Genomic DNA, 25,706 nt, shown 5'->3' with positions numbered 1-25,706 from the left:
GTCAGAATTGGGGTTCAAATAAGGATCTCTAATTCTGAGGGCTGTCGTTATACCTTACCTGTTACTCAGAAGTGAGACTCAAATCTCTGGTATCCTGCCTTAGCTTCTGACCAAAGTGATTCAGTTATATATGTATATTCTTTTCCACATTCTTTTCCATTATAGTTATTACAAGACATTGGACATAGTTCTCTGTGCTGTATAGGGAACTGTGATTTATGTTATTATTGTTGTTTATCTGTGGTATATATTGTAGTGTGTATATGTTAATCCCAAATTCCCAATTTATCACTCCCCCTCTTCCCCTTTGGTAACTATAAGTTTATTTCCTGTGTCTGTGAGTCTATTTCTGATTTGTAAATAAGTTCATTTGCATCTTTTTTTAGATTCCACATATAGTAGTTTCATATGCTATTTGTCCTTCTCTCCGGAGGTTTCTTGTACCCACTAGAAAAATCTGACATCACAGTTCATGGAGGCTTTTTTTTCTTTTTGATTATGTGCCTATTCTGTGGCAATTGCTTGATCCTAAGTAAGTGGAATTTGAGGGAAGAGAAAGTGGAGAGCTGTATTCCAGCCTGAATTTCTGCTTTAACTAACTTGTTTGTTGCTAGGCGGGGGAGGGGGGGGATTTATTTCTGAATACCCAGTACCTAGTACAGGGTCTGGACACAGAATAGATGTTCTACTAGAATGTAAGCTTCAGCAGAGACTTTATTCTCTGTTTATCCATCCTTACAACAGTGCCTAGAATAGAATAGTTGCCCAGTATTTATCTGTTGGATGGATGGATGGATGGCTTAGCTGGACATGGAAGCTTCAATTGTTAACAATTGTAGCTATCATTTGTTGGGTGTGTACCACATGCTGGGTACTTGGATACATGGTAAGTAATCCTTACCACCTTCCTACAGGTGATATGGACTGTCGCTAAGAAAAGTAAGGGAGAAGGAGGAGCCAAAATTCTCTTCCAGGTTTCTGATTTGGATACTGGTCCAAGCGATGAAACCCAGAGGGAGGAACATGAGTTCTTTTTTCAATAAGTCTGTGTTTGTGGTATTTGCAGGTAGATGCCAAAGTCTGTTCCTGTAGCAAGGGCTTTAAAGATGTCCCCTGTTCACCAGTTAGCCTGGAGAGGGTGATGTTTTGGATCTGTCCAGGGTTGCTTGCTTATTTACTTATTTATTGTTTTTCTCTTTTTTCTTCTTTAAAAATTTTTTAAATTAAAAATTTATGTTTTTTAAAATTAAAAAAAAAGTTTAGGGTTGCTTATTTTAGAACCGCAGGCTTAAAGTCATTATTTCCACTGTGTTATAACTTGAACATGTTCAGTTTCTGTTCCAGATGATCGGGCTGAACAACGAACCTGTCTCATTTGTGGGGACCGTGCCACAGGCTTGCACTATGGAATCATCTCCTGTGAGGGCTGCAAAGGGTTTTTCAAGCGGAGCATTTGCAACAAGAGGGTATATCGGTGCAGTCGTGACAAGAACTGTGTCATGTCTCGGAAGCAGAGGAACAGGTGCCAGTACTGCCGCCTGCTCAAATGCCTCCAAATGGGGATGAACCGGAAGGGTGAGTGCTTGTGGCTCTACTGCCCACACTTCATCCATCACTTTACGTTTAGCGCCACTTGCTGAATCTGCACTATATGCCAGGCCTTGTCTTGTGCACTCATAACCCAAAACCGAATCTGCCTACAGGGATCTCCCAGATTAGGTGGGGGGAAAGACTGGTAAGAAGTTAAAGATGCTGTGAGAATGACTGCGCAGGCTCCATGCAGCAAGATCCCAGTTAACATCAGGTCCTAAACTAGGATGAATATATTCCATTAGTTCTTTTTTTCAAGGCACGATGAAAGAAGTAGGAGTTTTAGATGGAAAGGAATGTTATACATGATAACGCATGTGTCATCACATTGTTTGGTAGAATCATGGTGTACTCAGAGGCTAGGCATGCCCAGAAATCTGCATCCAGGTTTGTGAAGACTTTGGGATTTATTGGGAAGTTTTCCAAGAGCCATTAGCCTAAGATGACATGAATAAACTGATATCCTAAGGGGATTAATCTAAAGGTCAGCTTTGACGATAGATTGGATTAGAGGGACCAGAAAAGCTACCTGGAAGGCTTTAGAAGAGTCCAGAGCTAAGGTGTGAAGGGTCTGAGGAAGAGAGGGGAGAGTAATGGCACAGATGGGGAAATGGGAGGGAAGCTCACCTGAGAGGAGTTGGTGACATACCGGATATTGGGCAACTCTAGAAGATTCAAATTAGTAGTAAAATGATAAAAGCAGAGTGGGGCAAAATGTTGGTCTTGGTAGGTGCTGGGTTTGAAGTACCTGAGAAGGACCCACATAGCTGTCCACTAAGGAAGTCTGGATTGGAACCAAGGTGAAAATCCTGTCTGCAAGTAGAAGTTTGTGGCGCTGTTGGCATAGAGATAGTGAAGTTTCAGTGGGTGGAAATCACCTAAAGGGAGAACTTAGATATGGAAGAGAAGATGGCCAGTGTCAGAAGTCTAGGTGTATTCTCATGGAGGGTGAGAGTGGTGCAGTGTAGTTCAGGAAAAGAATAGAAGCCCAGGAGACAGAGGTTGATGACAGACTAGCTAGACCTTGGGCAGTTTGCTTTATGTCTTTGATGCGTGATAATATTACCTTTAAAATAGTATGATAGGAGTTCCCATCCTGGTGCAGTGGAGACGAATCTGACTAGGAAGCATGAGATTTCAGGTTCGATCCCTTGCCTCGATCAGTGGGTTAAGGATCCAGCGTTGCTGTGAGGTGTGGTGTAGGTTACAGACATGGCTCGGATCCCACATTGCTATCTATGGCTGTGGTGCAGCCTGGTAGCTGTAGCTCCGGTTCCACCCCTAGCCTGGGAACCTCCGTATGCTGCAAGCTTGGCCCTAAAAAGCAAAAACAAAAAAACAAAAAAACAAAAAAACAAAAACACCTATCAAGTTATTAGTAACTCATAGTAGTAGTATGCAGGGGTGGGAGTTAGATGTAATGAATGGCTCAAACTGGTTTTGTAGTAGACATCCAGATATCCTTCAGACTGGGTTTTTAATTGTATGTGGGATAATAAGAATTTTTTGAAAACTTGCCTGTTATGAAGAAAGGGACGAGAGATGTAGAAGGGCATTTAGGTAAATATCAAGCATTTATAATTTACTTATAATACTAATATTTATTGAGCACTGTATGTACCAGAATGTCTTATATACTTCCCGAGTATGATCTTACTAAATACACACAACAGCCCTATTATTAACTATTACCCTGAGTTTGCAGAGGCAGCTTAGAGAGGTAAAATGACTTAACCAGTGGTTAGTTTTGTCATGGTTATATTGATAGTTAATAATTTTTAAATTGTAATTTGTTATTAAGCAGAGCTTGAATCTAACCACTTGGACAACATACCACTTCACATGTCAACTGTATGGGATAACTGTTTACATAAACACCTCTTATTCCCTGACTATGTTTATAACCTCATTTTCTGACCAGAACTTACTGTACTTCAAGTGTGCCTTGCACTGTCCTGCCTATGCTAGGTTCCTTCCTCTACCTAGAAACCCCCTCCCTTCCCCACTGTCAGTTTACTCCTTCGGAAATCCTTCCCAGCCACCAATACCAAACAAGTAATGTTTTGAAGTCAGAGTCTGTGGTCATCTACCTACCTTCTGATTTGGCCTTGGTATTTTGATTTCCCTTTGTTGCCCTTACTGAGAGTATTTTATCAAAGCATATTTATGGGGTTGCCTTCTTGACTATTCTCTCTGATGAACTGTCCTGCTTATTTAGTTGGAGTGTGAGATTCTGAGGCTTCCAGCCAAACTCACCTATTTCAGGGAAGAAGAAGTTTGCCCTCATAACCCATCTAAGCATGGTCAGGAGAAGATGACACATGAGGTATGAGGGGTGTAGAGCTGCTTTCCTAGGCCCATTTGCATGCAGAGCACGCAGGCTCGGTTGCAAGGTAATGTCTGCATCTCAGAGAGAAACCCTGCCCCCTCCTGGTTGGTGCTGAGACAGCAGAATTAAAATTGCAGTTCTCATTGGAATATTTTGAGAGTGATGAAATGATGCTATTTGACACATAATTGTGTGTATCTGTCAAAACCTATAGAACTGAAACCACAAAAGGAGTTTTACTGTATATAGGTTTTTTAATTATTTTGTTTTATTTTTTTTAAGTTTTTAAGTTTTTGGCTGAACCCACAACATTCAGAAGCTCCTCGGCCAGGGATTGAACTCCAGCCACAGCAGTGGCAACCCCGGATCCCTAACCTGTTGGGCCACCAGGAAACTCTTACAATTGTTTGTTTTTAAAGCAACACAGTGTGTGGGAGGAAAAGATAGACTGTAGACTATGACAAATGAGTCTAACTGATACTACAAATAAACCACATGGCTACACTGAAGGGAATGGGGGAGAAAAAAGCTGACCTTGGAAAATAGTGTTTTGACTGTATACCATTAGGCTGAAGACCAAAAGAACAGTATACAAACAAAGTGCTCTGGTTTATAAATTTGATTCTCTCAAGCTTATGGCTTAGAAATTCTATTTTGGCTATGCTTGCAGAATGTGGAAGTTCCCAGGCCAGGAATCGATCTTGAGCAACAGTATTGACCCAAGCTGCTACAGTGACAGTGCCAGATTCTTAACCTGCTGCACCACAAGAGAACTCCAGTATTTTAGGAGTTTTTTGTTTTGTTTTTATCTTCGGAGGGGGAGGTATGTTTTTGTTTTTTGCATTTGGGGGCTGTACCTGCAGCATATGGAAGTTCCCAGGCTAGGGGTTGAATTGGAGCTGCAGTTGCTGGCCAGTCACAGCCACAGAAACACAGGATCCGAGCCTTGTCTGCAACCTACACCACAGCTTGTGTCAACGCTGGATCCTTAACCCACTGAATGAGGCCAGGGATCAAACCGATATCCTCATTGGTACTAGTTGGGTTCATTTCTTTTGACCCACAACGGGAACTCCCAATATATTGTTGATAATGAGAGTCAGTTTTCTCACATCAGAGAAAGAAATAATACATCAGGAAGGGAGAGAGGCTAGAATGAAACCTCTGCTGCTAGATGGGAGTCAGAGGTTTTAATATGGACTCATATTTAAATACATAGATGAAAAGTATAGATATGTGTAGATGCATGAGTTGGTATACATACATATATTTCCTAGTTCTAGCCATTGAGAGGGGCTAAAAGCAATGGTACCTCAATAGTAATGAGCATTCCTAGTGTCCATTTCTTGGTTTCTCGATATCAGTAAAAGGAATCAGGACTCCTTGGAGAATTGGCTGATTTTAGGGCTGAGGCAAGTCTATAGCCTAGAGAATGAAATATCCACAAGTTTATACTGATAAAATGAACTGAATAAATAGAGGAATGATGATTCTTATGCAAGAATTTTAATTACTATGTGTAGAAGAAATGGAAATGGAAAATCACCATTAGAACACCATAGTATTAATTGCTGCAGGCAAGATCCACTGATAGATGCTAAAATAAGAGAGCATGAATTAAGTGACATTCTTTAAAATAACTGGCATTCTGCAACGTACTCTCCAAAAGTATAAAGGTCACACACAAAAGGTAAGGAAAGACTAAGAAGTTGTCACAGATTGGAGAATGTGGAAACATGACGGTTCCATGTATTGTGGGATCTTAGATTGGATTCTGGGACAAAAAAAAGGGCATTGGTAGGACTGGGAAAATCTGTATAAAGTCTACTTTGGTGAATAGTTTTGTACCAAAGTTAATTTCTTAGTTTTGATGGATAGACTATGGCTGTGTAAGCTTAGTTAACAGAAGGGGAAGCTAGCTGTAGAGTATATGGGAATTCTTTGTATTATTTTTGCAGTTTTTTTGTTAAAAAACTAAACTCAAGTTTTAAAAAATTAACTTAAAAAAATGTAGCTGCCTCAGCCTATGTCCCCATCTCTGGACATAGGTATCTTTTTTTTTTTTTTTTTTTTGCTGCACCCACAACATGCGGAAGTTCCCAGGCCAGGGATCGAACTCCAGCCACGGCTATAACCAGAGCCACAGCAGTGACAATACTGAATCCTTTTTTTTTTTTTTTGTCTTTTTGCCATTTCTTGGGCCGCTTCCGTGGCATATGGAGATTCCCAGGCTAGGGGTCCAATTGGAGCTGTAGCCACTGGCCTACGCCAGAGCCATAGCAATGTAGGATCCGAGTTGTGGCCTACGCCAGAGCCATAGCAATGTAGGATCCGAGTTGTGTCTGTGACCTACACCACAGCTCACGGCAATGCCGGATCCTTAACCCACTGAGCAAGGGCAGGGATCGAACCCGCAACCTCATCGTTCTTAGTTGGATTCGTTAACCACTGAGCCACGATGGGAACTCCAGTACTGGATCCTTAACCCACTGAGCCACAGTTAATTCCTGGACATAGATAACTTTAGATATCTTTTCAGAGATGGAAGTTGGCTGGGCAGGAAATTAATTAATAAGGCAATGAGGGAGATTTTATTTTTATTTTTTAATTAATTTTTTTGTGTGTTTTTAGGGCTGCACTGATGGCATATGGAAATTCCTAGGCTAGGGGCTGAATCGGAGCTGCAGCTGCCAGCCACAGCCACAGCCACAACAACACAGGACCTGAGCCACGTTTGCAGCCTACACCACAGCTCACAGCAGTGCCAGATCCTTAACCCCGTGAGCGAGGTCAGGGATTGAACCCATACCTTCATGGATGCTAGTTGGGTTCATAACCTGCTGAGCCACAAGAGGAACTCCAAGGGAGATTTTAAATAAGGGTGGTGAGTAGAGGCTGGACCCTTTCTCTCCATCCCCACTATTACCCCAGCATCCCCTGAAACATACACCCCTCACATATCTTGCAAGCTTCAGGTAAAGTCAGGCTCCTCAAAATGATTTTCAAAGAATGAATATATGTATGTGTGAGTGGGTCACCTTGCTGTACAGTAGAAAATTGACAGAACACTGTAAACCAGATATAATGGGAAAAAAAAATTACAGAAAAAAAAATTGTTTTCAAGACCCCTCTGGCATCCCTTTCCTCTCCCTTTGTTGCTCCTCCACATAATCCATTTCATCCTGGTTTTCCAAAAACTCACTGATGTTTCATGCGTTGGGAACTGTGCACATGTGGTTTCATTTTCTCGGAATGTTCTACCCCCTCTGCTGCACCTGACTATGTTTTCTTTTCTTTATAGACTCAGCTTTGATTTGTATCATCCTCTAAGAAGCCTTCTCTGACATCACCCGGCACAGAGTGCTTTTTTGCCCTCTGCTATAGTGCCGATCACCTTGTGCTATCTTTCTCCAGGCACTTGTCTGTTCCTTCCCATTATTAGGTAGTGATCTTCTCAAGGGCCATGACCATGTACTTTTCTCTTGTGTCCTTCAGCAGGTAACCCAGTTAGGCTACAGTGATGCTTCCTGGTTTGATGGGTTGACCGAGGTGGTGGGCCAGGGCAGGAAATGGGAAGGGAGAAATATTAAAATCATCAGAGTCAAGGAGTTCCCATTGCAGCTCAGTGGGTTAAGAGCCTGCAGGTTTGATCCCTGGCCTCAGTCAGTAGGTTAAGGATCCAGCATTGCCACAAGCTGCAATGTAGGTCTTGGATGTGGCTCGTATCTGGCATTGCTGTGGCTGTGGTATAGATTGGTGGATACAGCTAGCCTGGGAACCTCCACATGCTGCAGGTGTGGCCCTAAAAAAAAATCTTCAGAGGGGTTCCCATCATGGCTCAGTGGAAACCAATCTGACTAGTATCCGTGAGGATGCAGGTTTGATCCCTGGCCCTGCTCAGTGGGTTAAGGATCCAGCGTTGCCTTGAGCTGCAGTGTAGATCACAGATTTGGCTTAGATCTGGTGTTGCTGTTGCTGTGGCATAAGCTGGCAGCTATAGCTCCGATTCAACCCCTAGCCTAGGAACCTCCATATGCCACTGGTGCGACCGTAAAAAAAAAAAAAAAAATTATCAGAGGCGAGAGGAAGCTGCACTGAGCCTCATGGGAGAAATTCATGTCAGTTAAGTAATTATATGAAAATATTTTAAATTCCCTTAATTTTGTTGTCTCATAACTTGCTAAATAACTAGTTCAAAAGTGAAAAGGTTAAGGGAAGCATCTTGGAGGAGGTCGATATTTGCTAAATGGCTCTGTGAGACAGCGATCTTGTGGCATTGCTGTATCACTTCACCAGGATAAATATGGAGCACTAAGAGCTTTGTAAAAATGCTCCCGCTTCTCTTTCTCTGTGTGTATATTTCTGTGTGTGCATGTGTGTGTGTATGTGTGTTCTTAACTATTTGGGAGTAAGTTACAAACTTCATTTCCCTTTGATTCTTCTTCTTTTTTTTTTTGGACTGCTCCATGGCATATGGAGTTCCCTGGTCAGGGATCAGATCCAAGCCACAGTTGTGACCTATGCTGCAGCTGTGGAAACTCTGGATCCTTAACCCACTGTTCTGGCCGGGGCTTGAACCTGCATCCTGGCGCTCCAGAGACATCACTAATCCTGTTGCACCACAGCGGGAACTCCCATTTCCCCTTGGTTCTAACACAACCACAACACTATTAGCTAAATAAGAAAATTTAACATGAATTGATGCTATTATTTAACTTCAGACCTTATTCAAATTTCATCAGTTATCCTTTTGTCCCTTATAGCAATTTATATGTTCTAATCTAGGAGCCAGTCCAGAATCACACATTATACTTAGTTTTTAGGTCTCTTTAATCTCCTTTCATCTGAAATGGTTCCTCATTCTTTCTTGTCCTTAATTACATGACCAGTTTTGAAGGAAACAATTTATTTTGTAGACTACCCCTCAACTTATGTTTGTCAGTGTCCTCGCAGTTAAGTTGTAATTACTCAGTTTTGTCAAGAATGCCACGAAGGCAATGTTGTGTTCTTTTGGCACATCCTTTCAGAAGCACACGGTGTAAGTTTGTCCCATTATTGGTCATATTAACTTGAGTCACTTGGTTAAGCTGATGTAACTTGAGTAAGGTGATAGTGTCAGGTTTTTCCACTGTGAAGTTTCTTTCTGAATAGAGGCAACACGTGCAGAGACAAAACTGTGTTATAAAACATCAGGACAAGAGTTCCCGTCGTGGCTCAGTGGTTAATGAATCCGACTAGAACCCGTGAGGTTGTGGGTTTGATCCCTGGCCTTGCTCAGTGGGTTAAGGATCCGGTGATGCTGTGAGCTGTGGTGTGGGTCGCAGACACAGCTCAGATCTGGTGTTGCTGTGGCTGTGACGTAGGCTGGCGGCTACAGCACCGATTAGACCCCTGGCCTGGGAACCTCCATATGCCGCGGGAGCAGCCCTAGAAAAGACAAAAAAAAAAAAACCCATCAGGGCATGTTCAAGAATTAACACATAGTTCTCTATAGTTACACTATAGCATTTGTGGCAAAAGGTGAGCATGGGGAGCCCCATGAGGAACCAGATCACAGAGGATCTTGAATGCCAGGCTAGGATTGAATTAGCCCATAGGCCACAGGAAACCACCAGTAAGTTTTGATCATGGCTTTTATGTAGTTAGTTTTATATCTTTCTGCTTTTCTCATTTCTGGGTTTGGTTGGCTATGCAGGTCTAAGCAAATGAGGAATGCTAGGTATATGAGTTCTAGAGCAGAAAAAGTATTTGTGCTTCTTCGGAGCGGTTCAGAGAATCAGAGCAGGTGCCATTCTCTTAGGCTTAGACAAGAGGTGCAGCCGAACCATTCCTGTGATCCTATACCCAGAAGCCCTTTGTTTGGTTTTGTTTTAATAAGTTCACTACCAGAAAGACTCTCAGCGCTGCTGCAAAACTTACTCGTGGTTCAGTGTGGCATCAAGGAACAAGCACAACTTTCAAGTAAGAAGACTAAATTGAAATCCTAGCTCTGTCAGTTCTTCCCTGACTAACCTTGAACAAGTCCCTTTTCCTCTCTGAGCTTTCACTTCCTCATCTCTAAACTACATAGGGTAATAATAATGTGTACTTTCTAAGGTTGTAAGGATCAAATGCAACCACGTATATGTGAGTACAATATTAGTTTTAGAATATAATCCAGGTTTTTGTTTTAACAGAGGCACATGGTAAAATTGCCACACTTCAGGCAGTTTCATGCCATCTTAACAGGTTTTTACCATCTCTTCTTAAACAATACTATTGTTTACTTTATATTCTTTAAATTATCTTTTTGAAAAAAATCAAAGTTAACTTTCAAAGGAAATTTTTATCACCTCAGTGAATGGAAAAATCAGTATTTTTTTTTTTTAATGCACAATAGGATAAATACAATTAAGAGTTTATCTCTGCACCACTAAAATTATGTTTCTCCAGTGGGATGCACACACACTTTGGGAAATTAAGTAGTGGAAAGAAAGTTGGTCTTAATTAATGGTCTGAGTTCCAACCCTGATTCTGATATTTAATTTCTGTCATCCTAAGTATAATACTTCATATCTCTGAGCCTTAAATTTATCTGTTAAATGGGAGTGATAATAGTCATACTTACCTCATGGGTTAATTTTACCCACAATAGTACATTAATTTCTTACTCCAGGTTTGGTTGAGGGATAACTTTTAAATATCAGAAGGAGAAATTGGCAAGATGTAAATCTTTAAGATTTGTGGCCTTTTAAACAAAAAGGAAAGTTGAGTCCTTTCCTCACTTCCAAGACTCTGAGTCAAATATCAAGTGAAAAGTATTCGGTGTTGTATCTGCCAGTGATAGATGTTTGTTCTGTACCTGTGAGCTGCAGCAAAGATATGTGCAATATCAATATTGGAAATAGAAGTATCTGGAGACTGTCGTAGACCCTGGAACAACAGAGACAGAATTTTAGAGATGTTTAGAACTTGAAATTATGTTGAATGAGAGCTTCTAGACAACAACCAGCATGCATCTAAATGATATATATTTAGCTGAATATGTTTCTTGCCCTAAATTCACAGCAGCCTTGTAAAGCAGACTATATTACATCCTACTTTATATGCCAGGCCTTATGCTTGGTGCTTTAGCTACACTGTATATAATATACTGCATATAATCCTCACAATACTCCGTAAGACAGGTTCTAGTACCCTCTTTATTCTTCAGTAAACTGAAGTTCAGAGAGATGATGAAACCTGTCTGTAGTTACAGAGACCTGGCAGAAACAGGATTTAGACTTAAGCTTGTCTAATTCTGAAGTGTGTTACCTCCTAAGACCAAGAATGATGTCTGCTTTAAGGAAATTAATTTCCTGTCAGCCTTTCAGTCATCCTAGAAACCAGGTGTTAGGCTTTAGAGCCTTTACCCTTTGAAGCAACCATCCCTGCCCTAAGATTGTTTACATCAATTTTTTTTTTCTTCGTGCCTTTAAATTCTGGAGATTTTTCATGTATCATATATCATAAATATCATTTCTTTGACAGTTTTGTCATCTCCATTTTCTCTGTTCTGTGTTTCCAGGAACTATATTAATCACATGTAAGAGCTTAGAGACTGAGTCTCAATTTTATTTTATTTTATTTTTTTCATTTTTGGCTACCCCATGGCATATGAAGTTCCTGCGCACGTCAATTTTTTTGAAGCCAGGTGTATTATAGCAAAGCTTGCTCTCACATAATGCCATTAATCTATCCTCTGCTGTTAATATTGTCCTCTCCAAGCCACCCTCCGCTGTAGCCATCACAAAGATTTCTCAAAATGCCAACCTGACCACATCCTCCCTTGCGTTCCATCTTATCTTCAGGTTCCTCTGCTAAGATCTATACTCTTAGCCTGGCATTCAAGGTTCTCTGATTTGGCCCCACTTGGCCTCTCCAGCCTCATGTTTTGCTACTCTTCACAAATACACACACACACACACGCGCGCATACACATACACACTTCAGCCAGATTGAACCACTTGGAAACTCCCAGAAAGAATACTCTCTGCTTTCTTTCAAATTGAAGCTTTTCTGTACACTGTCCACTCAAGCTGGAGCACCTTTCTTCCTGCCTGCATAAATCCTATTTGTCTTTTAGGGTCACACGTGTGGCATATGGAAGTTCCCAGGCTGGGGGTTGCATTGGAGCTGTAGCTGCTGGCCCATGCCGCAGCCACAGCAATGCCAGAGCCTTAACCCACTGAGCAAGGCCAGGGATCGAGATCGAACCCACATCCACTTGGATACTAGTTGGTTTTGTTACCATTAAACCACAACAGGAACTTCTAAATCTTATCCTTTACGATTTAGTTCAGAAGTTGTAGTTTCCAGAAAGCTTCACCAGATACCAAAGCCCTTCTGGAATTGCAAATCAGGGATTCCTTCTCTGTGCCACCATATTGCGTGCTTGGTAAACGATGATGGTAATAGAGTTAGTAGTTGTTGTTTTTAATGAGGCTGCTTTTTTAGTTGGAAATGCTAAATAGCTTCTTTGTGTTGAATCACCTGAGTGGGAAATCAGCTGCAAGGGAACTTTCCTGACTGCCTTTGTAGAAAAAAACAAATAAGGTCAAAATTCTGAGTAGTTAAAAAACAAAAGCCCAGAGTTCCCATTGTGGTTCAGCAGGTTACGAATCCCACTGGTATCCATGAGGACGAGGGTTCGATCCCTGGCCTTGCCCAGTGGGTTAAGGATCTATCGTTGCCATGAGCTGTGGTGTAGGTCACAGACTCAGCTCAGATCCCACATTGCTGTGGCTGTGCATAGTCTAGCAGCTGCAGTTCCAGTTTGACCCCTAGCCTGGGAACTTCCATATGCCACAGGTACAGCCCTAATGCCTATATATATATATATATATTTTTTTCCTTATCCTACACAAACCTAGCTAGAAATAAAAAATATTTTATTCCTTTTTTGGCTGCCCTGCAACATATGGAGTTCCCAGGCCAGGGATCAGATCCGAGCTGCAGCTGTGACAAGGCCAGATCCTTAACCCATTGTGCCAGACCAGGGGTCCGACCTGTGTCCCGGGGCTCCAGAGATACCACCAATCCCATTGTATCACAGTAGGAACTCCAAATATTTTATTCTTACAGGAAGAATAGGAAATATTCTTTCTATCCTCACCCCACCCCCACCTCTTTGAATTTGTCAAAGCTTTCTATGTATCATCCTGGTGGGATATTTGTAACTGTAGGACTTATTAATAATGCTATCGTCTTTGTTGAGCATATTGAATATACAGAGTGTGTATAGTGTGTACCTAGTGCCTTGAGGACCCAAAAGTACCAGCTGCCTATCGGGTACCCTGAAACGATGGAAAGAATATGTGCTTTAGGTCCTGAAAGACCTGCATTTTAATCTTGGCTTCACCAATTACTACCTTGTTCTTTTGGTTAAATAAGTTCTTTTTGTGCCTAGACTTTTGTGGGCATGGTTCTTACCATCTTAACTTATGTTTCCTTCCAGCAATCAGAGAAGATGGCATGCCTGGAGGTCGGAATAAGAGCATTGGGCCAGTCCAGGTGAGTTCTGGGTCTTACTCTTTGTGGTCCATTCTGGAAGCTCAGGCCTGTAGATGCTCCTGTAGCTGTTCACCTTGATCCTCTCATCTGCTGCTAGGGAGAGCCATCTTTGCTTTGATTTCTGTTGAACTGCTTTTAGAGCCTAGATGTGAAAGTGCTCTGAAACTCTTAAATATGTAATACAGTGGTTAAAGCTCTTCTTGTGATCCCCCAACTCTTAGAATTTCATAGGAATTGAACCCAATTCTGGTTCTAAACCAGCCAGAGACTTTTTTATGTCAGTCACTTAATGTTGTAGTTAACTTAGGCAGAAATCATCAAGACTACTTTGCTGTTCAGTGTCACTAAAGATATTTCATCAGAAAGCTCATTGGCTTATTTGTAAAGTAAAGATAACACCATTCAATCCCACAAACATTTACTAAGTACTTACTCTGTGCCAGGCCCCCTGTACTGTGAACTCAGTCTAGCAGGAAAGACAGATATGTAAACAGACATCATAGTTCAATAAGTGATAACAGAGGATGCCCAGGGAGTGCAGAAAGAAGGGGCTTCTTTTTTTGTTTGGACCAGAGCTATGGTTGAGGACTGAAGATACTCAGGAAAGACTTCCTGGAGAAGATAAAGTTTGAGCTGAGGAAAAAGAAGAATTAGCTATGTTGAGAAGGGGTGGAAACCCAAATATCTTTTATTCTTGCTAGACAGAATAGACTGTAAAAAGAACCTTCAAGGAATGACAGGCAGTTCAGTCACTCAGGCTGGAGCACTGGGCATGTGTTGTGAGATGGCAGGAGATAAAGAGATAACATTCTTTGAGTTTGGAATCGGGTCTCTAAAAAATGGCCTTTGACTAACTTTGACTATAGCTCCTTAGGTAAATCCTTTGTGGGGCCAGCCTACACCGCTTGTACTTAGGCCAGCAGAAGAACTTCATTAGGATAGGGAATTGGATCTGTTTATCAACTGTGAAGCGACTCCTTCATTACTCTAGTGGGCAGGGACCATGCTTTAAAAACCACCAGGGTTAGGAGTTCCCATTGTGGCTCAGTGGATTAAGAATCCAGCTAGTATCCATGAGGATGTGGGTTTGATCCCTGGCCTCGCTCAGTGGTTTAAGGATCCAGTGTTGCCAGAAACTGCGGCATAGGTCAAAGATATAGCTCCGATCTAGCGTTGCTGTGGCTGTAGTGGAGCCTGCAGCTCAAGCTCCACTTCGACCCCTGCCCTGGGAACTTCCATATGCTGAAGGTGTGGCCCTACAAGGGGTGGGGGACGGGGAATTACTGGGGTTGGAGTTCCCACTGTGGTGCAGCAAGTTAAGGATCCTCCGTTGCCACAGATGCAGTGTAGGTCACACCTGCAGCTCAGAGTCTGGCCCTGGCCCTGGAACTGCCATATATGCCAGGGGGGAGGAAAGAATTATTGGAGTGGACCAAAAGACAACTACCAAAAGGTTTTAAGTAGAATGAGGGATATGGTCAAATTTGCAGTTTAGAAAGATCATTCTAGCAATGTAAATTATGAGGAGAAGGGTAAGGGTCAGTGAAACTGGAGGCAGAGAAAAGCAGCTGAACGAGTTTTACAGAAGTCTAGGCAAGAGATACAGACAGTGATTTCAAGTAGGGCATTGATAGTGCAGATTGAGGGGAGGGAATAGATTCAATGAATGTTTAATAGGTAAAATTGATAGGACTTACTCAATTGAGTGTGAGGCAATGAGAGAGACAGGGATTCAGAGTTGCTTTGACACATACACGTATGGTGTATGGAGGGTTTTCTATCACATGTGCTTGGTGCACATATGCACTCAGTTGGATGTGGGTGGGTGTTGTATTCATTCCTCTCTTTCTCTCTTTTTTTCTTCTTTTTCTATGGCCACACTTGTGGCATATGGAAGTTCCCCAGCCAGTGGTCGAATCAGAGCTGTAGCTGGGACCTATGCCATAGCCACAGCAACACTGAATCCAAGTTGCATCTGTGGCCTACACCACAACTTACGGCAACACTGGATCCTTAACCCATTGAGTGAGGCCAGGGATCAAACCTGCATCCTCACAGAAACAATATTGGGTCCTTAACCCACTAAGCTACAACAGGAATTCCATTTTCTCTCTCTTTTTTTTAAATTTATTTTTATTATTTATTATTATTATTTTCTTCTTCTTATGGCTGCATCTGCAGCATATGGAAGTCCCGGGCTAGGGGTCAAATCAGAGCTGCAGCTATAGGCCTACACCACAGCCACAGCAACACTGAATCCAAAGCATCTGTGACTCATGCTGCAGCTTGCATCAACACTGGATCGTAACCCACTGAGCAAGGCCAGGGATTGAACCTCCATCTGTATGGACCCTGTTTCAGATTCTTAACCTGTTGAGCCATAACGGGAACTCCATTCTCTCTCTCTTTTTTTTTTTTAATCAAACATTTTTATTCATATATTCTAGTCATATATATTGCAAACTAATTTATTTCAGTCTCCATTCGTAGCTGCTCTTTTTTGTGTGGTTTAAAACAAAACAAAACAAAAAAACTAACATGAAACAGACCTCCTTAACAAATTAAGTATATATGCACATTTTGTACATCAGATCCCTAGAACTTTCTGAGCTTATGGCTGAAACTTTTTACCTATTGAACAACAGTTCTTCATTTCTTCCTCCCATTAGTCCCTGGCAACCATGACTCTACTTTCCCCAAGTGTTTGACAGCTTTTGATACCTTATATAAGTGGAATCATGCAGTACGTGTCCTTCTGTGACTGCCTTATTTCACCTAGCATAATGTCTTCAAGGTTCATTCATACTGTAGCACGTGACAGGATTCCTTCCTTTTTTAAGGCTGAATAATATTCCATTATATGGCATTTTCTGTTTATCTGCTCATCCATCAATGGGCATCTACCTCTTGGCTATAGTGAACATGGCCTTGTCTGCAATGAACATGGGAGTGCAAATATCTTTTCAGGATCCTGATTTCAGTTCTTTTGACTAAATACCCAGAGTGGGATTACTGCACCATATGGTAACTCTATTTTTTAAATTTTTAAAAAAATTCAGATTTCCTGTCGTGGCTCAGTGGTTATTAGCGAATCCAACTAGGAACCATGAGGTTTCGGGTTCGATCCCTGGCCTTGCTCAGGGTGTTGCTGTGAGCTGTGGTGTAGGTCGCAGACAGGGCTCGGATCCCGAGTTGCTGTGGCTGTGGTGTAGGCCGGTGGCTACAGCTCCGATTAGACCCCTAGCCTGGGAACCTCCACATGCCGTGTGAGCAGCCCTAGAAAAGGCAAAAAGATTAAAAAAAAAAAAAAAAATTTTTTTTTTTTTTTTACTTTTTCTTTTTTGGCTGCCCCATGGCATGTGGAGTTCTTGGGCCAGGGATCAGATCCAAGCCACAGTTACAACCTACACTGCAGCTGTGGAAACACTAGCTGCTTAGCCCACTGTGCTGGGCTGGGCATCAAACCTGTGTCCCAATGCTCCAAAGAGGCCACTCCCATTGCGCCATAGGGAGAACTCCTGGTAATTCTATTTTAACTTTTGAGAAACCTCCATTCTATTTTCCGTAGTCACTGTACCATTTCACATTCCCACCCAAGTGTACAAGGGTTCAAGTTTTCTTTTTCTTTTTAAGAATGCTTTTTATTTTTTCCATTATAGCTGGTTTACAGTGTTCTGTCAATTTTCTACTATACAGCAAGATGACCCAGTCACACATACATGTGTACATTCTTTTTTCTCCCATTATCATGCTCCAACCTAAGTGACTAGACATAGTTCCCAGTGCTAATCCATTCCAGAGGCAATAGTCTGCATCTCTTAACCCCAAGCTCCCAAGCCATCTTGCTCCCTCCCCCTCCCCCTTGGCAACCAAAATCTGTTCTCCAAGTCCATGATTTTTTTTTCTGTGGAGAGGTTCATTTGTGCCATATATTAGATTCCAGATATGTGATATTATATGGTATTCATCTTTCTCTTTCTGACTTACTTCACTCAGTATGAGAGTCTCTAGTTCCATCCATGTTGCTGCAAATGGCATTATTTTGTTCTTTTTTATGCCTGAATAGTATTCCATTGTGTATATATACCACATCTTCCTAATCCAGTCCTCTGTTGATGAACATTTAGGTTTTTTCCATGTCCTGGCTATTGTGAATAGTGCTGCAGTGAACATGCGGGTGCATGTGTCTTTTTCAAGGAAACTTTTGTCCGAATATATGCCCGACAGTGGGATTGCTGGGTCCTATGGTAGTTCTATGTATGGTTTTCTAAGGTACCTCCATACTGCTTTCCATGGTGGTTGTACCAACTTACATTCCCACCAACAGTATAAGACGGTTCCCTTTTTTCCACACCCTCTCCAGCATTTGTTATTTGTGGACTTATTAATGATGGGGTTCCAGTTTTCCTTATCCCCTTTCAACACTTATTATTTTCTGGTTTTTGTTTGTTTGTTTTGATACTAGCCATCCTAATAGGTGTGAGGTGATATCTCATTATGGCTTTGATTTGCATTTCCCTGATGATTAGTGATGCTGAGTATCTTTTCATATACTTGTTGGGTATTTTTATGTTTTCTTTGGAAAAATGTCTATTCAAATATTTTGCTGTTTTTTAATCAGGCTAGTTAATTAGTTTGCTATTAAGTTGTAGGAATTCCTTATATATTTTGAGTATTAACCCTTTATCAGATATATGGTTTGCAGACGTCTTTGTTCATTTGTAAGTTGATTCACTTTATTGATTGTTTCCTTTGCTTTGCAGATGTCTTTTAGTTTGGTGTAATCTCGTTGGTCTGTTTTTGCTTTTGACGGCGTAGGCAAGAAATCATTGACAAATTGGGCATGGGATATGGGATTAAGAGATAACTAATTACTGTATATAAAATAGAGAAGCAACAGGATAATACTGTATATATAACACAAGGAATTATACCCATTGTCTTGTAATAAGCTGGAATGGAATAGAATCTGCAAAAATACTGAAACACCATGTTATACACCTGAAATTAACACAATATTGGAAATTATACTTCAGTTTAAATAAATAAATAAATCAGGGAGTTCACGTTGTGGCTCAGCAGTAGTGATGAACCCATCTAGTATCCATGAGGACACAGGTTCAACCCCTGGCCTCGCTCACTGGGTTAAGCTCACCCCTGCCATGAGCTGTGGTGTAGGTCACAGACATGGCTTGGATCCAGCATTGCTGTGACTATGGCATAGGCTGGCAGCTACAGCTCCAGTTCAGCCCCAGCCTGGGAACTTCTATATGCCGCTAGTGTGGCCCTAAAAAGACCAAAAATTAAAAATTTTTGAAGATTAAAAAAATAAATCACGATGGGAGTTCCCTTTGTGGCTCAGTGGTTAACCAACCCGACTAGGAACCATGAGGATGCAGGTTCGATCCATGGCCTTGCTTAGTGGGTTAAGGATCTGGTGTTGCCGTGAGCTGTGGTGTAGGTCACAAATGCAGCTTGCTGTGGCTGTGGTGTAGGCCAGCAGCTGTAGCTCCGATTTGACCCTTAGCCTGGGAACTTCCGTATGCCACGGGTGCAGCCCTAAAAGGCAAAAAAAAAAAAAAAAAAAAAATCACGAGTTCCTTTCATGGCTCAGCAGAAACAAATCTGACGAGGACCCATGATGACACAGGTTCGATCCCTGGCTTCACTCAGTGGGTTAAGGATCCGGCATTCCCATGAGTTGTGGTGTAGGCCGCAGACATGGCTTGGATCTGGTGTGGCTGTGGCTGTGGTGTGGGCCAGCAGCTACAGCTCTGATTCAACTCCTAGCCTGGGAACCTCCATATGCCTCAGGTGCAGCCCTTAAAAAAAAAAAAAAAAAAAAAAAAAATTATTACCAAAGCCAATGTCAAGAAGCTTTTACTTTAGGAGTTTTATTTTTTTGAGTTTTATGTTTAAGTCTTTAATCTGTTTTGAGTTGCCTTTTGTGTATGGTGTAAGATAAAACTCTAATATTTTTTTGCATGTGACTGTCGGGTTTTCAGTACTTGTTGAAGAGGCTCTCCTTTTCCCATAGTCTTGGCGTCTTTGTCAAAGGTCTTTTTTGAGGGGTCGGGGAAGCTCCATACCCATGGCATGGAGAAGTTCTGGGGCCAGAGATTGAACTCGTGCTACAACTGTGACCTGAGCCACAGCTGTGACATCAGATCCTTAACCCACTGCGCCACCAAGGGAACTCCTCTCAAAGGTCTTTTGATTAGATGTCTGGATTTATTTAGGGGCTCTGTATTTCTGTCCTTATGCCACTGCTATACTATTTTGATTATTTTAGCTTTATAATATGTTTTAATATCAAGAAGTGCAAGGCCTCTAGCTTTGTTGTTTTATCTCAGGATTGTTTGGGCTATTTGGGGTTTTTTGTGGTTTCGTATGTATTTTAGGATTTTTTTTCCTGCAAAAAATGCTTTTGGGATTTTGATAGGGATAGCATTGACTCCGTAGAACATTTTAGGAAGTCTGGACTTTTTAACAATATTAAGTCAATCTGTGAACACAGGATAGCTTTCCGTTTATTTGTGTCTTTAATTTCTTCCAGCAGCGTACAAGTCTTTCACCTCCTTAGTTACATTTATTCCTAACTATTTTATTCTTTTTGATACTGTTGTAAATGAGATTGTTAATTTCCTCTTCAGATAATTCATTATTAGTAGACTAAAATGCAACTGATTTTCTTTTTTCTTTTTTTTTTTCTTTTTCCATTTCTTGGGCCGCTTCCGCGGCATATGGAGGTTCCCAGGCTAGGGGTCTAATCGGAGCTGTATCTGCCAGCCTATGCCAGAGCCACAGCAACGCAGGATCCGAGCCGAGTCTGCAATCTACACCACAGCTCACAGCAACGCCGGATCGTTAACCCACTGAGCAAGGGCAGGGATCGAACCCACAACCTCATGGTTCCTAGTCGGATTCGTTAACCACTGTGCCACGACGGGAACTCCGCAACTGATTTTCTATGTTGGCTTTGTATCCTGCAGCTTTGCTGAATTCTTTTATTCTAATAGTTTTTTGGTGGCATCCACGTGTATGAAATTACTATATGTGTGTATGTATGTATGTGTGTGTGTGTGTGTGTGTGTATAATATCACTTCTTCCTTTCTGATTTAGATGCTTAAATTATTTCTTTTGGTGGCCTATTGCTCTGGCTAAACCTTCCAGTACTAGCTTGAATAGAAGCTGTAAGAGTGGGCATCTTTGCCTCGATCCTGATCTTAGAGAAAAATCTCCATTTTTCACCATTTATTACGATGTTGGTAGTGGACTTTTCATATATGGCCTTTATTTGTATTCATTCTTTTTATGTTTAGATACAGTAGAAAGTGTAACCATTGGGAAGAATTCTTAAGAATTTCCTCAGTGAAAAGCCTTCCTCAGTATTATCTAGTTTTTTGGTGGTTTTTTGTTTGTTTGTTTGTTTGTTTTTAAGCCCCCTCTGTGACTCTCACCATGCCAAAGGATCTTTGGTCATTTACGTCTCCAGATGCTATGTTCTCTCCAGAATTGAGGGAGCTGGTGCTCAGAGAAACCTATTTCATCTTTCATTACATTTGGGGTTTTGATACTGGGCGTATAATTTTCCTTTTAGTCTTTCACTGTTTTTAGTATCTTAGGAAGAGAGAGCTGTGATCTCCAAGTTCTTGAGCGTTTAATGGTAATTAAAAATAAGGGTTAGAATTTCCATTCATTGAGCACCTGTTGTGCACCTGCATTTAATACTTTTATCGTAGATTAACCTCCCAAGTCTATCTGCCTTAAACCTTCATACTTTCCTGTTCAATCACCCTGTAAGGGAACCCTGAGCCATGAGGAAAGTGGTGTTACCTCTGTTTCACAGATGAGGGAGCTAAAGCTTAGAGAACTTATGAGTTGCCCAACAGTAAGTACCCAGCTAGGAAGTGACAGATGAGATTTGAACCCAGATTCAGGTACGCCCAACATGTTCCATCCCTTGTTCAGTGCATTAGTGATTGCTTAGTGTTCCACGGGACCTGCAGGGAATAAGCTGGATTTTACCATAACTGGCCCTTTTCACCAAGCTGAAGTGCTTTCATGCCCTCACCACCATCACTGAAGCTGCACAGTCAGGGCCTCAGTAGATGTCTTGTAGTTTGATGACACCGTTTGTCTTCACATATCGTATAATATGTAAACAATGATTTTGGTGTCCTAAGAACTCCCGAGAGAAAAGATTTTGTTTTCTGCTACACGTTACTGAATAAAAAAAGACAGCTCTTCCAATTCAATATGCAATTCAGGCCATTTAAAACAATCACTCAACTCTAGCACCAGTTAAACATTTCTCATTTTCCCTCCAAGTCCTCTGTGTTGCCTGTCTTCCAATTCTGAATGCCTCCTGTATTTATGATTGGAGCATCTCAAGGTTCCCTCACAGGCTGTTGGAGCAAAGAAGTATGCAGGTTTGAGTCAGACATACTTGGGAGAAAATGTCCTCCTGGGCTTTCCATAGAAACAGGAAATAAAAGTTCATCTGGCTTTTTCTACTTAGCACTTGTTATCATTGTGTGTGCTGAGTTTAGCCAGGTTGGACTCCGTGCTGGGTTAAAAACTTTATGGAAGAAAGTGGCAAAGAAGCTGGAGTGCTGGACTGATACTTGGGTACTTTGGCCTCTTCCTCAAACTCCTACTTAGACATGGGCAAGTTAGTTTGGTTGTCTGAGCTACAGTTTCTTCTTTTATTCAGTAGGCTTAGAAATGTCTTTCTTACTGAGAAAACTCATGGGAAGGTGTATTATGGTCAGTACTTAATAAATGGACATTTAATAAATCAACTATACTTCTAATTAAAAAAATAAGTGGTCATTGATTCATTTATCCAAAATGCATTTATTTGAGTAATGTTTTTTTCCATAGCCTATGGTCTTAGGATATTTTTATGATACATTACCATAAGTACTAAAAACTAACAGTGATTACGAAAATATCAATGTCAACTTCCATAATAGTTGCTATGAGCTAAATCCCTTTTCTAAACATGTGACAATGGAGTTAGTTCCCTGGTTGCCTAGCTGTTAGGGATCCAGCCTTGTCACCCTGGCTCTAGTCACTGCTGTGGTGCAGGTTCGATCCCTGGCCCAGGAACTTCCGCATGCAGCACACATGGCCAAATAAATGCGTAAATATGTGATAATATATTAACTAATCAATCCTCACAACAGTCCTCTAAAATAGATACTATTATTCTTGTCACCATTCAAATGAAGGATTTAAATAGTTAAATGACTTGCCCAAGATTGTATAACTGGGAAGTGGCAGAACCTGGATTAGAACAAATATGGTTTGAGTGTAAAATTCATACTCTTAGCCATTATGCTATTCTGCCTTTCTCAAAATATACACAATTATGAGTAGAGAGAAGGAGGACCTAAAATTCTGTCTAGCTTAGTAATAGAAGGATTCAGAAAGAAAAGGGCATTGGAATTGGGTCTTAAAGGGCAGTAGGAGTTTCTTAGTTGAAGATTGGTGTTTCAAGGGTGGAAAGAATAGACTCAGGGACAAAGAGGAGTGTTGAGGCTTCTCTTGGAACCCAGAGGCTTCTTGTGGCTTGAGAGGAAGGTAAATGGGCAAAAGGAGGGCCATGGTGAGCCATAGTGCTGGAAGACAAGCAACCAAGCTCCTCCAGAAACCTGGAGTATGGGGGTGGAGGGGAGGGAACTTGGGTTCTCTCCAGAGAGTTCGAGGAATCCCCATGAAGTTTAAATAAGTTCTCTGTTCCTGAAGGAGGAACAGAGGGTATCCTGAGCACCCAGTCTAACATGTATCAATTCCTTGTCAAAGATATCAGAGGAAGAGATCGAAAGGATTATGTCTGGGCAGGAATTTGAGGAAGAAGCCAATCACTGGAGCAACCATGGTGACAGCGACCACAGTTCCCCTGGGAACAGGGCTTCAGAGAGCAACCAGCCCTCACTGGGCTCCACACTGTCCTCCAGGTGAGCTTCAAGGAAAGCATCATCTAGGGGTCATCTAGGGATCACCCAAAGAGTGGGCCCAGAAGGAACCTCTGGGCTGGGCTGTGGGTATTCCTCCCATTCTGTCTCGGCGCTTGTGCTCTTGCTCCTTCAGTCTTTCGGGGTAAGGGAGGCAAGAGGATGCAAAGCAGCATTTTACAGCCCATTTTTTGCTAAAGACCTTGAAAATGTCAGCAGTCTCTTCTGCAGACTGATAAAGTGCTGTAGCCGCTGTCCATGACCGTACATTCTTCACTTAACAGAATAACTTTTTTTCTTTTTTTTTCTTTTTTGGCTGCTCCCATGGCACAGGGAAATTCCTGGGCCAGGGATCGAACCTGCGTCACAGCAGCAGCAGCCTGAGCTGCTGCAGTGACAATGCTGGATCCTTAACCCACTGCATCATGAGAGAACTCTCAGAATAACATTTTTTTTTTTCTTTTTGGTGCTGCACGTGCGGTATATGGAGGTTCCCAGGCTAGGGGTCCAATCGGAGCTGTAACTGCCAGCCTACGCCACAGCCACAGCAATGTGGGATCTGAGTCACACAGCTCACGGCAATGCTGGATCCTTAACCCACTGAGCAAGGCCAGGGATCGAACCCGCAACCTTATGGTTCCTAGTGGATTCGTTAATCACTGAGCCACAATGGGAACTCCAGGGTAACATTTTAATTGTAGCTTTTTTCTCTCATTTACTTCATCATTGAAATAAACTACATTGGCAATATTGAATTGTTATTGTTTCTCTGCTTCAACAAGAGTGAAAATTTTCACTTTATAAATTTTAAGGAACAGTAAAAACCTCCCAAGCTAGTCAAATTTACTGATATGATAAAATACCAGTTTGAAGACTCTTTGTCCTAGAATGGTATCTTTAGTTAAGTGTGAAATATTGCTGTCAGCTATCAAAGATTTTCGTTCTCTAGAAATTTTTCTTATAGGACAGGGATTTTTTTTTTTTTTTTTCTTTTTTGGCCACGCGTGGCATATGGAGGTATCGAACCTTCATCCCAGCTCTCCAGACACGCTGCTGATGCCATCGTGCCATAGCAGGAACTCCTAGGATAGGAACCGAGGAACATTTTTTATAAAGGCCAGATAATAAGTATTTTAGGCTTTGCAGGCATACTGTCTAGGTCCCAACTACTCCATTCTGCCACTGTAGTGTGAAAGCAGCCAGAGACAGTGTGTAAATGAATGAGTACAGCTGTGTTCTGAGAAAACTTCATTTACCAAAACAGGCCATGGGCCATAGTTTGCCAGCCCCTGTTACTGGAGCTGCATCCAGGTAAAGCTAGTTGACTGGTTAGCTTTTTCCAAGAAGGGGGAGGAAGATAAGAATATGCCTTTTTCTTGATAATTCACTGTAGCTTTTATTCATTCAAGTGCCTTTAGTTTGTTCCTTCCTTTGAATGTTTAGGGAGAAGTTGCCACATGCCAAGTTCTTTGCTAGGTGCTCGATTTGTCTTGTGGCCTCACAAGGCACTTAGTCTGTCTCTGCCTTAGTTGTCCTAGCAGTATAAAATATAAACACACCTTTGCCATCATAGTCTCTGAGTTTTCATTAAAAACTCTCCAAACAGGACACCTGTACAAAGAGGTCATTTAACCAGTATTTATTCATTACAGCTCTGCCAGGTCCTGGGTGTCCAAAGATGAACCACGCATATATACACACCCACAAAGAGACCCCATCTGGTAGGGGACGTGCGTGTCACCATTAATTATGTCCCTGGCTTGACAAAGACAGAATACATGACCAAAGGACACCTGAGCCACCTTCTAGCTCATTTCCTTTCAGTAGTCAGTAGACCTGCCGTAGTTCAGCTTGACATGAGACTTTTCTCTCCAGTAGGTCTGTGGAACTAAATGGATTCATGGCATTCAGGGATCAGTACATGGGGATGTCTGTGCCTCCACACTATCAATATATACCGCACCTTTTTAGCTATTCTGCCCACTCGCCACTTCTGCCCCCACAAGCTCGCAGCCTGGATCCCCAGTCATACAGTCTGATTCATCAGCTCGTGTCAGCCGAGGACTTGGAGCCACTGGGCACGCCCATGTTGATTGAAGATGGGTGAGTGAGCCTTGCTCTACTTAGCCATGCTGTTTCAAAGTGGTCCCTACCTACACCCACCTTCATCCCTGCTGAATGAGTGAATCAAGGGGTAATGAGTGATGGTTCAGGCATCAGAGGACGTATCTGTGCTTATCTTTGAAGTCAGTGGTCCCTTATTTTTCTCTTGAAAATCTTATAGAGTTGGGGC

General features: G+C 41.8%; 1 protein-coding gene across 8 annotated transcripts in view; it reads left to right on the top strand.

Annotated features, from left to right (window-relative positions):
* The window catches only part of NR6A1 (nuclear receptor subfamily 6 group A member 1), a 245,479-nt gene that overhangs the window by 200,219 nt on the left and 19,554 nt on the right, over positions 1-25,706 (top strand). For 2 of the 8 annotated variants that reach the window (XM_084960881.1, XM_084963142.1), the window contains 4 exons: positions 1,345-1,575; positions 13,395-13,450; positions 23,262-23,416; positions 25,292-25,516. In XM_084960881.1, coding sequence (XP_084817007.1) covers positions 1,345-1,575; positions 13,395-13,450; positions 23,262-23,416; positions 25,292-25,516 — 667 coding nt within the window. 8 annotated transcript variants of the gene reach the window in all.

Source organism: Sus scrofa, chromosome 1 (assembly GCF_054392235.1).
Source record: "Sus scrofa isolate SSC_HxYL_T2T_F1_AM1 chromosome 1, Sscrofa_HxYL_maternal_Yorkshire_Landrace_v2.0, whole genome shotgun sequence".
Classification (NCBI taxonomy): domain Eukaryota; kingdom Metazoa; phylum Chordata; class Mammalia; order Artiodactyla; family Suidae; genus Sus; species Sus scrofa.
This window is presented reverse-complemented; position numbering and strand designations above follow the sequence as displayed.